We start from the raw sequence: 15,080 nt of genomic DNA, 5'->3' as shown, positions 1-15,080 counted from the left end.
AACGCAGGTGCTCCAGAAACTTTGTCTCCCACAACTTGTAATTCTTCTCATCTCCGTCGAAACATAGTCTATGCCATCGGCTTCCTACCTTCCTCCTGGGCCCATAACCTGTTGGCGGTATCATCTTAACGGTAAGAAAGTCGGGTTAGACATAAATTTACAGAGGAAAATAAATACACGTGAAGGCAATCAATCGGGTTAAAAACAGAAGAGGGGGAACAACCCTTGCTTCCTCCTTTATTATAAAGCACATGGTCATGTGACCTCTCTTGACCTCTCCACACCAACACCGTCAGTGTAAGAGCACACATACGATCATTCACTCTCTTTATTACTATCAGCCAACACCTATAAAGAGACTACCAAATGTAAACTATTGATTGCCATATAAAATACAACAGTAGTCTACACCGACAGATACATAAGAATGCCCCTTGTGAAGTTATGCCTTCTTAATCTTAAAGTAACTTGCACTGGTGATGTATATGCAAATGCAACTAAAAACAGTACTAAATCAGTTTCCATCAGGGTTTCATATGGAAAAGAAGATGTAAAAATGTGTGGATTGGGCTGCAGAGTGTTGCAACAAGTGGATCTGGCGATCAAATCATCATCTAAGTAATGAAGTCACCTGCCAATGTAGCTGCATGGGCTATCTAAGTTCTCATTTCAGTGTTATTTTACCCCCAGCACTTTCACCTTACAATTATGGATGGCAATCCTGGTATTTCCATTCTGCATTATCAACTCTTTGTACTGCAAACAACAAAACTGAGCGATCTGCTAAGAGACCTGGATTCTACTTTCTTGCAAGGTTTTGTCTTAATGGAGAAAATACAACCATCCTTGTGCAATATGAGGGTCAAGGACAAGAATGTTGCAGCTAAAGAAACAAAATCTAAGATATTTGAGATAACACTAACTGAAAACACCAAAAGTAATCTGACCATCAAATACAGGAACAGTATTTCTGTAGAACAGATTCATAACTCAAACATGTTTGGACCTTGGATAGAGGCAACTCTAATATTCTTTAACCACAGAACTACATTCATTCATTCTCCATTTACCTGCTTAATCTAGTTTAGGACTGTGAAAAAATTAAGTCCATCCTAGCAATCATTGGATATATGGCAGAGAAACTAGTCTTGTATGACACACACACACACACACACACACACACACACACACACACACACACACACACACACACACACACACACACACTCATCCACTCAGACATAAAGCCTACTCCCATGGGCAGTTTCAAGGTTTACTAACTGATAAACAGCGCGGCTTTGGGTGTAGAAGAAAACAGGTACACCTGAAACACACATGAATGGGCACAGGAGGCTATGCAAACTCCATAGGAAAGGAACCTTAGCAAAGAATTGAAGCAGCCTACTCAATTGACTCCTCTCTAAACAAACGTTAATTTACAGTCAAAAGTTCATCTAAGCCCAGATGGACTACAGTTTTCTAATATAATTCATATGATATTTGAAACTACATTAAACAACTTAAAATATGAACCAGGTGTGCAGATTTGTTAGCCTAGCCCATCCCAGGGCACATCACTGTGTGCCTGCTCAAAATGTCACATGGCTACCAGATGAACTTTTTGTAACCCAGCTACCCCACAGACTGAAGAAGCACTCTGTTATGTATGAAAGCGCTAATCTTTTATTTTATTTTATATATTGAATCAGTGCGTTTTATTGGATTTATTAAATTTTCTTGCACTACTGCAGTTTGGTTTATTTTGACATGATATTTTTTCCTATAACCGGATTTTGCTCCTTTATTTTGTTTTATTTTGCTACCCCACAGACTAGTATATAACCTTCTATACTAAAATTAACATTCTCCTCTATTCTAAAATCTAAATGTTTACACAACTGAGCAAAGCCTATTCATTGATTCCATAACATTATTCTGAGAAAATAGTAATTTGAAATCGATAAAAGCCTTAAGAAACCTAACTTCTTAAACATAGATGTCTCTCCCAAATAATGTACACTGAAAAAGTCTACCTGCATTGAAACCCAGTGGCAGAAATCTTGTGTGAAGTGAAGAAAGTCATAAGTACAGCACTTTTACTGAAGCGGAGGGACAGATGGACATATAGGCAGAGAGACTGAAAAAGACAGAGAGAATGAGAGATAGAGAGAATGAGTGAGTAGATATGCTCAAACCACCACTGATCTAAGTACATGTGCAGAAGTGAAGAGTTAGCTACTTGAAGATAGGACAAGTGGCATTTGGGGCTGGGTTGTGACAGATAAACAGCAAGTGTTTTTGAGGTGGTGTTAATTTTATGGTGAGGTGAGCAAACAGAAGGAAGACTAGGATAAGCTAAGTGATTTGCATATACTTAGAGAAGATAGTAAGGAAACAAGTAAAACGGTTATTGTAGAGAAGAGAAAATTATGCTGCTCAACCTGCCCATTTATCCTGGGGGGAGGGGGGTGCTGAGGACGCATGACCAATGCACAAGAGTGCCAAGAAATTATATCAAAGCAATGCAGTCCTGGAGTATTGTGTGCTGTGATAGGTAGCATGAGGGACACACCATCAAATAGGTGGGGTAGATGCCTTACAGCATCATTGCATATTCCCATGAGAAGTCAGCCCAGCACTTTAGTACGTGGGGAGAAGTAGTGCTCAATAACAATACCTGGTGTAAACAGCATATACAATACTGCAGGTACCCTGGTCCACTACACCTTCGAGACACTGCTGTTTATGTCCTCTTCTCAGCCTACTTGGCAATCTCACTTGGGGGGATAGCACCAAGAATAGTACTGCTCTCCAGGTCCACTGCCCACCCTACCAGCAGCCCCATTGGGGGTGCTGCACCAAAAATGGAGGTCAGAGCAACCGGAGGAACTTACAGAAACTACATGTCAAGCTGAAGCATCAGGGTGGAAAAATAGTTACTATAATTCATGGATGTACCTGTAAAAAAGCAATTAGTCCTCAGGACAGGACAAACGTGTTCGTGTGGGTGACTCTATGCATGTACAGTCAGGGTAAAGAAGGAAATGAGTAGGAAATGCAGCAAAGTTTAAATCAGAGGAAAAACTAAGAAATGCTGTATTGGTCCACTAAAAGAAAACACAAAGACAATGGAAATGGAATGATCATTGTCTCCTCTACTCTTCCCTCATTAGGCCAGTCATCGAGTACAATGCCCCATTTGACATGTACCTCACTAGACACCTGCAACAACTGGAGAGGCCGCAAAAGTACCTCATAAACAGGATCCTAGGCCTTAAACACTTGTCCTATATGGACAGACTCAAAAAACTCCAACTATTCTCTGTCTCATATCACCTACTCAGAGGTGATCTCTGCTTGACTTACAAAGCCAAGTCTGACCCAGCTCTGTTAGAAATGCTACATGTAAAGAAATCCCAATCCCTCTGCACCACACGCTCCAGAGACCTCAACCTCATTACCATAATCAACAGAATGTGCTGGAGGGACAGGTTCATAACCCAGAGACTGCCCATGCTATGGAACAGACTTCCCATGCATGTCAAACAGAGCACCTCACTGGCCCTCTTCAAATGAAATCTTGATGAGTGGATGGGAAATAGAAAATTCACCCCGGGGATCACTCCAGTGGCTCTACTCTACAGAGGCACTGGAAACTAAGGTCGGGTGGCACGATGCCAGGGTACTCCTATAAGCTAGACTTGTAAAGGCCCCAGGGCCATTATCATAGTACACACCTATCAACCTATGAAGTGTCACAACCAGTCCTGATGTAAAGAAAATATGCAGTGCGCTAAATGTGACAGAAAAGACTTGCGCAGACAGACTACTGACATTTTCATTCTACATGAAGCATCTGTGTAGCAAGAACTGTTCCAAAAGCAAGACCAGATGTGCAGTGTAATTAGTCTTGCTAAGTTCTCCAGATGTGGTAGACCACTGTTGAAATCAGACAGATATATACAGTGTTCTAGAAATTATATATTAAAAAAAAAAAAGATCATAACGATTGAAAATTTGCATTATTAAAATGCCCTTTTTCAATGTGTACTTCTGTTTTCATTTTGATGTGAATAGCACAGGACATACTAAGTACAAGGTTAAGGTTTATTTACAGAGATCAATGCAATGTAATGCATAGACCTCAATGACATATGATACATTTACGTTTTCTAATTTTAAAAGGGGGACTGAAGTATGTGGGGTGTGTACCTTTAAATGCAAACAATCTAGTGAACTAGCTTCATTGATGAGCATGCCATGTAGTGCGTCGAAGTTCTAGAAAAACTGGTTTGAATATATACCTTATGGAAGCTACAAAATACTGTGTGTGTTGCTTATTAAGACTCCTAACATGGCACCATCTCCATAGGAATGCAAATCACTATTTGGAACTGCAATGTTAGTCATGCTGCTATGTAATGACTGTGAAAGCAGGGATCCAGGACTCTCTCCTGTCACTGCAGGAAAAAAAGATCTGCCCTGAGAGGCAGGCAGAGGAACAACACTGCACTGGCAAAGAGAAAAAGGAACCATGGCTATACTGACCAGTAACAGTCACTAGGAGTAGCCTGATGTCTTCTCTCCTGGTCTTTAATAGGATTCACCAAGTGACAGGAATAGAAAAGAACATGTAACTGTGGAGAACTGGTTCCTGGATTCTAGTCAAGTCAAAACATGCCCAAGGGGTTCAACAAAAACTTTGCAAAGGTAGGTGACTGAATCTCCTACCATCCCCCATTAGCTGAAAAGAGAAGATAGGATTGTACAGTTTCAGTGACATCCTACATAGCTGATATGAATATCTGCTTCCTTGCACAGAGATTAATCTTAAGACTGCAGTATTGCCCAGCAGCACTCAAAGAACTGATGTTTTTTAATAAGTCTTTTAAAGTCCATAGGGAATGGTAGACAACATCAGACAGTTTACACAGGACATTAAAAACTAAGAACTGCTAAAGGACTAAGTTTTATAGTCTTGGGCTTGATTCTTTCTGTCCCAATTTATCTACTGTATGACACTAAGCAAGTCACTAAACCAGATGTTGATACTTGGCCTCCAGAAAATGAAACCCAAACCAGTTGGGAAATCCAGTTAACAAAATAAATAAAGAAAGAATACATTTTCTCATACTGAAGAGAAAGGGAACCTGCAAATATGGCCAAACTCCATGACATTCTCAAGACTCTAAGTATGTTCCCCCCCCAGCATTCAATGTTTGTGTTTGCTAAGATTTAGGTAAGAAAAGTGGTGAAAAGATGTGTGTGTGTGTGTGTGTGTGTGTGTGTGTGTGTGTGTGTGTGTGTGTGTGTGTGTGTGTGTGTGTGTGTGTGTGTGTGTGTGTAGAATATATGGGTAAATGACACCAATCACAGGAATTCAGTAATCCAACAGGGTATCAAAGAAAGCTTCATGCACAGGAGTTACAACAAAGGGCACCAAAGACTATTGAAAAAATATTATATCATCCTCATATGCAATTTTACCAACAACACTAATACGAGACTGAAGAACATGTGACTCTGGATTCAGAAAACCATTTGGACCTGCAACATCCTACCCGGTGAAAGGAAACGTATTTCATAATTGGGATCTACTGTGGCTCTGAGAAACACTTTCTGCAGAGAGGGACAAATGACCAACTTCTCTGTGCTGGCTGTCAGGCCTAGGGAATACAGGAAGGTTGTAGAAACAAATCAAAACAGTGAGCCCACATGTTGGGAACCACAGTAGTGTCCAGTGAGAAGAAGAATGAAAATCAGCAAGCAAATATTCATTAGACATGATGTGGCTTTCTGCGTTCCACAGGGAGGAAGAATCAAGGACTAAAGTGCCACCATTGGAAGCAGTTATACTTTGACATGTTTGGTGAAACTGGAAAGTTCCAGGAATGGCCTCCCCAGACCAACTGTCTTTGGCAAAAGAAAGAATCATTAAAGTGTTCCTTTAGGAGACATGGGCACTTACAATGATTATTGTTGAATGGACATAGACGTAGTTTGAAATATAATCCCATCTTCAAACCCATTCAAGTTACAAAGGGGAAGATATGCCTTTGTAATTCCCAAATAATTTTGCACTTTTTTCCCCAAATCATATGTATTTTTTTTTGCAAGTGTAGTGAGGGAATTTAGTGGCACAGAGCCCCATTCCAAAGGAATAGGGAAATCCAAAGAGTCACCTGGCATTAGAAGGCAGCTCTAAATCCTGAAAACCTCTGACTTTGAGAACTCCTCACCTTCTCACACCTTCTGTTGCACAGCAACTCTCTGATATGGTCTGCTCCTAGATGACTGTTCCACAAAGAAACTGTGCCAAACAAACGGTCTCTTGTTTAGCTAGGAAATTTTCCACTTCAATCCCCAAGGCAGCAATTTCTGAATAAATATGGAAATAACTAAATTCTTGTAGGGACATTTCTGATACATCTAATCTCGTGCTGCACCATTAGATGCTCATACGCATTGAGGATATGGGATGTTGACGGTGACCACAAATACAGCTTACTTTATGCACTGGCAGCATTACAGAAGTCTGGGTGAAATGTGTCTACTGCAGCACTACATCCAGAATCAATCTGGCAATGTCCTTTACATAATAATAGTGGGAGGGGTCTCACTGACTGATTTTTTAATTAGACCATTTTTAATTGGTAGCAACTAATATGGTGTATTTACACAATGCTTCAGCATTTCAAAAAGATTCAATCTGAAGAAGGACAAGTTGTTATAAAACTGGTAGCTAAGCCCTCTTTTATTTCAATAAATATGTCTATAAGTTTTTGGGAAAATAATAAGCAATCAGTCTGCAAACCACCACAAAGCCTAACCAATAAACCTTGATTTAGAAGTTCCTTCCTTTTTTGAGGAGGGCAACACAAGACAGACTAGAAAAGAATTTGTGGCTATCCATCCAGTTATCAATGTTTACCTTGAAGATGGCACCAGTACTGCTCTACTTGATATATAATGCAAGTTTGCTCCACAGGTGTGGGATACATTGGATGTGAATCGACCACTTTGATTCGTCTTATTAAGCTTTAGCTTTAGTTCCTTTAAACTAGTATTTGAGTAGACATTTGTGCTACGAAGGAATCGGAGATAAATGAGAGCAAGTTATTTCAGTGGTTCAAAGTCTATACACAGATCACCACACATGACTCTAAAGCAGACCCAGTATAGGGAGAGAGGTGACAGTATGTCCAGATAACGGAGCATCTTAAGGCCACTAATCCTTTTTAATTATAAATTTCTGAAGTCTCCCCAAGTTGAATGCTATGTTTTGAAATGTACTTCACAGGGGGCATTATATTCAATAACAGGTCTAATGAGAGATGAGTGAAGGAGAATCAAAGACTTCTTTAGCTCTACATGTTCTAGATCTCAACGATGATGATGATCATGATCTAGATGAGTTAGATCTAGATTATTCAATAACAGGTCTAATGAGAGATGAGTGAAGGAGAATCAAAGACTTCTTTAGCTCTACATGTTCTAGATCTCAATGATGATGATGATGATCATGATCTAGATGAGTTAGATCTAGATTATTCAATAACAGGTCTAATGAGAGATGAGTGAAGGAGAATCAAAGACTTCTTTAGCTCTACATGTTCTAGATCTCAATGATGATGATGATGATGATCATGATCTAGATGAGTTAGATCTAGATTATTCAATAACAGGTCTAATGAGAGATGAGTGAAGGAGAATCAAAGACTTCTTTAGCTCTACATGTTCTAGATCTCAATGATGATGATGATGATCATGATCTAGATAAGTTAGACCTAGATGCTTTTGGATATGAGGTCAGGCAAAAGGATTTCCAGACTACTACAAAGACATAATGTTCAAAAGATAAGGAGTTACCAACAATGACACCTATTCATCTTAGGAAAATTACTAACTGGAGGAACATGTCACCTGTATGATATAATGTGGAAATGTTTTGTTTTAAACAAACAAGCAATAACACATTTTGATACACTTAGTTTGAGACAGTTGTCTTGTGAGAGTTGTTAAGTTAGTCTAACTCATGCTGAAGTAATTGTGAGTCAGTGAAAGCTCAAATAACAACACCCAGTTTATAGTCCTGGGCAAACGTAGATAGCCATAGCCCAGGAGTGTTGGCCTGGAAGTCTGAGAAACAGATGTCAGATAGGAAAAGGTCCAGTACTAAGTTTTGTGGTACAACACCGGTAACTTTTTGCTTTCAAAAGTGTCACTTGTTACTACCTATTTAATATTAAATTCCTCATCAATTATCTGTCACTATAGGAGATCAAAACACACCATATCTTAAGATACTTTCCAATGTATCAGTCTTTTCTGAATAATATTACCTGAGCCCCAAGAAGAAGAGATGGCAGGCTCTGTATAACCTGTCAAACATTTAGCTCATAACATTTTATTTAAGCTGAATGTGATTTACACTCTGGCTAGACTGATACAGTCAACTCCATCTGTTTGTTCCCAGAGCTGCTGTTTTTTGGTTACTTATTGGTCTTTTTTACTGGGAGTTGCCTTTGGTTTTTTCTTATTTTATTTAAGCTGTTATTCCACAATAAAATCAATCTCCTATATTGGCTGCCTTATAAGCTTATTTAAATTTGTTCAATACAACAGCCCAAATCTATCTATACTGCAATAGAGTAAGAATTGTTCCTTCTTAGGACAAAGGCTCTTGTGCTGTTCACCCATAGCAAATGCCTCGCAGCTCACTCAGTCCGTTCAGTGGCAAAGCTGGTTACAAAGAATGGACTATCATAAACTGCATACTGGGTGCTGTCTTTGTTAATCAAACTAACCTGCACAGCAGCCTATTGTGTTTCCCTGTGACTCTTACCTGGAGACCTCACAGTTTATACATATTCATACATTCAACAAGACAACATTGTGCATACAGCCCAGGAGCTCCCTGGTGGCTTTAAGAGTCACAACTTCATATGACCATCAGAATCATCTTTACAACATAATTTCCTTTCAAGTATAATTTCTATTTTCAGCAACCCAGCAATACATTTTAACTTATCTTGCCCCCCCCCCCCGACCCCTCTAGCCACAAGCTACACAGGTAACACTACTAAGTAACAACAGTGCAAGAATCTACAGGGCAAGTAATCATTTCTTTTTCTTCTTCTGTTACTTAATTTAGCTCCTCTCTCTCCAAGTGAACGAGTCTTATTATTACACCAGAATACCAGCATAACACAAAGACAAACAGTGTTAAAGTGGAGGTCCAATTTCTGTCGAGTAATATAATACAAGCCATGTAAATAACACAAGTTCAACATGCAGTGCTAATAAATAATCTAGCAATGCCCATCAGGTCCAGTATACGTATACAGTTGTCTTAAATTACATTTGTAATTGTTGAAATTTAATGTGAAAGGCTGTTCCAGAAGATCTAGCTATTTCTGAAATGGTTCATACTATTCATACTATTGCCCACTGACCACACAACTTAGAATGTCCTGATACTGTTCTTCATTAACTATTTCCACAGCCTGAGTATAACACCTAAAATTATTATAAAAATAAAACCCAAGTCTGTTCCTGGTCACAACACGGATGAAACAATGGCACGACCGGAGTTGCAAAAATCACTCTTTATTCACTAGAACAATAAAACAGGTTGAGCACTTTCATTTAATAAAATAGACTTCATCAGTACACTGCTCTTGACAAAATGTTCACCTTAAATACACTCCCAAATGGTCACATTCAATTCTCATTAAACCGTAATGAGCTCTTAAAGTGCACAGTGCTAAATTCCCATTCTCCATCCACATGTATTTAAGTACCTTATATATCTTATAACATTCCTATAAATATGCCAATAAAATCATTAATATAAAATATAAACCTTTAAAATTCCATAATATATATACACTTCAGGGATATAGTAAAAGAAATAAAAAATGAAAAATAATAAATAAAAAGTGTAAAGAAATGTGTTGGTCACTATTAACTATCCACTATTTTCCAGTATAGATTTGATAGATATATGTTCATTAATACCAGGAAACCTTACCTCCTTCTCACCCAACAATTTCTTTATACTACCACCCCTAGGATTTTGATTAACCAATTCCAATATACCAAAAAGAAAAGAGGAACAAACACTATTTCCTTCCAAGTGTCTCCACAGTGCATTATTTCCATCTTTTTTTCTAATACTATAACAGTGGTCGTAGATCCTATTTCTCAAGCACCTGTCAGTTTTACCAACGTAAAAACATGGACATTTAGTACATTTTGCAAGATATACCAGGTGCTTGGATCTACAGTTACCCCTCTGAAACTTGACCTCGGTCGTACTAATATTCTGTAATATAACTGATGGGGTGTTGATAATGAAACTACACTGGTTGCAGGTGCCACATTTGCTGGTACCATTCTGCCCATCAATATTGTTTTTCTTCCTTACTTTCTTCTCCAACTGAAATTTCATGTTACTACCATTCCTTGACACAAAATGTGGCATATCCCCTACAATCCTGTATATGTTACTGTCGGTCTTTAGCAGTTCTTCTGAATAATTCTCTTAATGTCACTACTATATGATGCATGTTGTAACACACATGCCCTTGTAAATTCAACCTTGTCCATTCTATGGTTTTCTTTAGTGGCTCCCTCGCTCATCCTGAGGACAGCCCTAAGAGGGGTTTATACTTTTCCCCCCATTCATTTCTCACATAATTGGTAACATCTGTTACCATTCCATTTGGGTATCCCCTACTCTTGAAGAAACCCCCAATCAATTCTAACTCACAATTTAAATCTGTAAAGTCAGAGGTCATCCGGGCTGCCCTGATGCATTGTCCTTTAATAATATTCCTTTTTTGGCCCTGAGGATGGCAGCTAGTGTATTGTAGATACGAATTACTAAACGTATCCTTCCTATGGACGTTAGATTTAAATTTCCCTTTGTCTACTGTTATTCTAGTATCCAAATAGGAAATGGATTCTCTCTCAACATTAAAAGTAAATTTCAAACAGTGACTACATGAGTTTAAGTATTGTTTAAACTCATCCAACACCTTCAGGTCCCCTTTCCATATTACAGAAATATCGTCCAAAATTATTATAAAATTATTATCTCAGACACAAATGATATTACCCTACTCACCAATTTTAACTCATCATCAAACAATGACACACCTGTATGAAAAAAGCTTTAATAGAGACAGACTCCTCAATTAAAACTAAATTCTTTATCAAAACTTCATGCACTAGTTCTTGAGATTGAGATCACTGCTTACTTTTTTTAACAGAATAATCTCTGTACAATAATCCTTTTTCACCCAACTGCAAACCTTGCTGGTTGACAAAGCTGAATCAAAACCTGCTCCTTCATATGTTTTGATATGAACCACTGTACAATGTTTCAAGAATTGTAAGAGACCTGATAAACTCTGCCAAAACTATTATTTAATGGAAATCAAGACTACTCTACCAATTTATCCCTGGGACCCACAGTCCAAACACTGTAATCTTTCCAGTACACTAATTTCACACAAATTCTTTCATGTTTCATCCTCTTGTTCATCCAGTTTACTAATAAGCAATGTTGACTTCACCTGTAAATTACCATCCCTTCAACCTATTTTTCTGTAGATATGTGAATAAGGTGCCTGATTTGTCACAAAACAATCCACATCCCCACCAATTCTTTCAATAATGACCTTGATAGTCAAGACATTACTATTAAACTTTTGAAGATCAAGTAAAGTAGTCTCTGACCCATAGTCTCTGACCCACAACTGCAGTAAAGGCAGGACAATCCACTACTTCTTTGACACCAGTGGTTTCCATCTTTCTTTCCACCATGTGTACTGCTGAGACTTCCACAAATTTCTAATATTCCACAGGCTACTATTTACTCTTGTCCTTACTTTTGCTGATTTCTTTTGTCCTATACCGTACAATCTAAGACCTGAGTGGTGTTTTAATGGATGATATGAGTACAACATTTATGTTTAATGTCAGTTTATAAAAACAAAGCCACTGAGTAAACTGAGAAAAAGCAATTCTTTCTGAAACCGTACAAGATCATTATGTCATCAAAATTTCATCTACCTGCCTCTGTCTTCATCGAAGAAGACATACTCCCAGCAATCTCAAGAAGGTTAAGATGCCCAGCACCCCTTTGTAAACAAAATGAGGTAGAGAAATATATGGGTGAGTTATAATCCAAGAATATAATTTCCGGTCCATTTGGTTGGTTGATCCCAACTGTATAGCTTTTGCTGAACTGGTTCTTGAACAAGTCAGCATATAACAATTCAGACTAATAGAAGCACACACTCTGGCAGGAAATATGGACATTTTCCCTAGTTTGGAGTTTCCCTGCCTACAGGATAAGCTACAGATCCTATTTTACAAACAGCACATTTTTTCCACACAATTTGTAAAACCTGCATTGCATGTGCTCATGTGTTCATGAAGTCTACCCAGTGTTTGACCACACATGTTCTTTGAAAGCCTCTTTCTGTCACCTACTACCATTTCTGTGAAATTCCTTGTATTTTACTTCAGTGTTCCACCTTGTATTTTCTAAATGAACATCAGCTTTTCATGTAGCTCTCTTTTAACATACAGTTCTCAACCTCCTGATTCCTTTAGGTGTCCCCTTAAGTACTCAGTAGGTTTTATTATATCCACATTACATACCTGCTTTTACACATTATATAGTAAAAACAACTTATATTTGCTCTTTATAATGAATGTTGTAAAGACCAGGTACCAAAATCTGACCTCTTCTGAACAGCTGATGTCTACAACCATGCAGCTATGAGTTACCAAAACTACACATGACACTGTAGATGAAATATTAATGACTATCTATACAAGGGCAATCCCAGCATCCCACTGGTCTTCCTTGCTGGCTGGTTGCCTTCATTCCACATAATGCCTAATGCAACATGTTTCCAGTACTTCTAAAACTGATTATGCGGTACATATGCATTATTTCAAACATAGTAACCCACATCTCATTAAATACCCACAAAATAAAATAATTACTGAACACATAACATACATTTCACTATGCACAATAACCAAAGGTACAGCAGTCTTATTTTGGATAATTAAGCCTTTAGAGAATATAAAACAGTGCTAAGGACTATTCAGGCTTGCATTCACATAATACTCATTAATTTGAGCATATCATTTGTAGCAATTCATCACAACATCTAAATTTAATATTGTGCAAAGAATAAAAGGACATGAAGTGTCTAAATGTCTGCACTGCAGAACATGCATTAAACATCTGGAATGTATGTTATTTTACATGTTAAAATGTAGTGATTTTAACTAAAAAAATACGCATTCAAAATGTTGAAAAAAGTGAGTTGTCTACAAATGTAAAAACTCACTATAAAGATTATGTATTTATGGGATGTTGCTTAGCAGTCAGTAGGCCATGATGGTTCTCAGCCTTTAGATATGTGCCTCAGAGTTCAATAAATGTGCAGATTATTCAAGCCATAATCCATGGAACAGGTGTGGGTTATAGTAGAATTTATTCATGCGTGACAATATGTAGTCACAAGGCTGAGGTGACCAAACCCTTGACCAGGCTTCATTAATCCCAGCATAACCCCATGGTTCTCAACCTTTTATCCCCACAGTTACAGTAAAAAGGAAAAATAATTAAGGGGAAAAGGCACCAAACCTTAGAAAGCTGATAAAAAAGAGGACATTAATATTTTGTTTTCTGAAGTAAAAGGCCTGCAACTGCAATGATTATGAGTATTTATTGACTGCAATCTATCACTTCTTCTAAAAAAAGGATAACCCATATCCCTTCTAACATCGATTATTTCTCCACATGTGATAGCAAGATTTACTCCCAATTAGAAAATTCAGGGAACCAAACAATGTCATTATTTTTTGTGATTTACTCAAACGTATGTCCAACGCAACACAGAGCAGTGTAGAATTAATTTCATTTGTTTTGTTTTAATCAATTATTTCTTTACTATGCTCTAGTAAGCATGACCTAAACAACACAATTAGACAGATGTTTAATGCATACCAAACCTTGCTGACTATAAAATGATGGAAAGAACATTCTTTCAAGACTCCCAGCACAGTCACTGCAATGGTCATACATCACTGTAGGAATAATGTGAGCTCCAGGTAATGAAACAGAGCATGCTAAGCATGTTAATGTGGACTGCAGATTCAGAGGCAGGATCACCAGACAAGTTGCTACCTAGACTCTCTAACCCAGTCATAGCTGTGATGCTAAAGCTTCTGCCAGGAGTCAATCAGAATGCTCTTCATTAAGGCAAATGTCCACTACAGGATTTGTTATTTGATCTCTTAATGTTGCAGTCTGCCCAGCAGATGAACAAGTCCATAATGAAATAACCACACTGCTAAGAACACTGTCATTAAAAGGCCCTTTGATTATTTCAGCATGGTGAATACTGATAATATGGAGGAGAGATCATATTAAACCATTTCAGGAAGCCTACAAGCAGATTGTCCACCATCTAAAGTCACAGGCCTACCTTGCATGAAGAAGGAACCAGGAAAAGTGCTAGCTGGGGGTTTGGATGATGGATATCCGGGTGAGTCCCTGTTGTAATCGGCTGTGCTTGCAGAAGGAGCATATACCTGCATCAAGAAAATAACACAGACATGAGTACTACAATGAGGATGAGGCATTAATTATTAAGCAGAATATTTTCAGTCTGCAGAAAAAAGTACTAAAACGTCTATACAGTATTCTCATAAAACAGTGTTATCCTGCCAGGTCATACATTATTGAAAATATGAAACACATCAGCTTCCCCATTATATTTTTATCAAACTCTACTGTCTGAATGGAAAATAATTTCTAATATTCCAAAGGAAAACAGGTATGACATGCACTCTTTTTTCAGGAACGAATGTCTGTGAAGTATCAGCTTTTCCCCTGCTGTAAATTTATCTGACTGGATACTGCCGTCATCAAATTACTTTCATCTGCATCATTTATTCAGTGTTTGCGTTTGAAAATGCTCATAAAAATTTTCTTAAAGAACTACTTTCCTATCTTCATTCTGAGAAATAACAATAAAATTCAC

At 37.9% G+C, this 15,080-nt stretch overlaps 1 protein-coding gene across 12 annotated transcripts in view; it reads right to left on the bottom strand.

Annotated features, from left to right (window-relative positions):
• TCF4 (transcription factor 4) overlaps positions 1–15,080 on the bottom strand; it is a 2,211,973-nt gene that overhangs the window by 378,281 nt on the left and 1,818,612 nt on the right. For all 12 annotated transcript variants that reach the window (XM_044074967.1, XM_044074939.1, XM_044074975.1 and 9 more), the window contains one exon: positions 14,523–14,628. In XM_044074967.1, the coding sequence (XP_043930902.1) occupies positions 14,523–14,628 (106 nt within the window). The remainder of the gene's footprint in view (positions 1–14,522; positions 14,629–15,080) is intronic.

Source organism: Protopterus annectens, chromosome 1.part1 (genome assembly GCF_019279795.1).
Source record: "Protopterus annectens isolate FY-2018-M chromosome 1.part1, PAN1.0, whole genome shotgun sequence".
NCBI lineage: Eukaryota > Metazoa > Chordata > Ceratodontiformes > Protopteridae > Protopterus > Protopterus annectens.
Note: the sequence above shows the minus strand (reverse complement) of the source record. Positions and strands in the feature narration are given on the sequence as shown.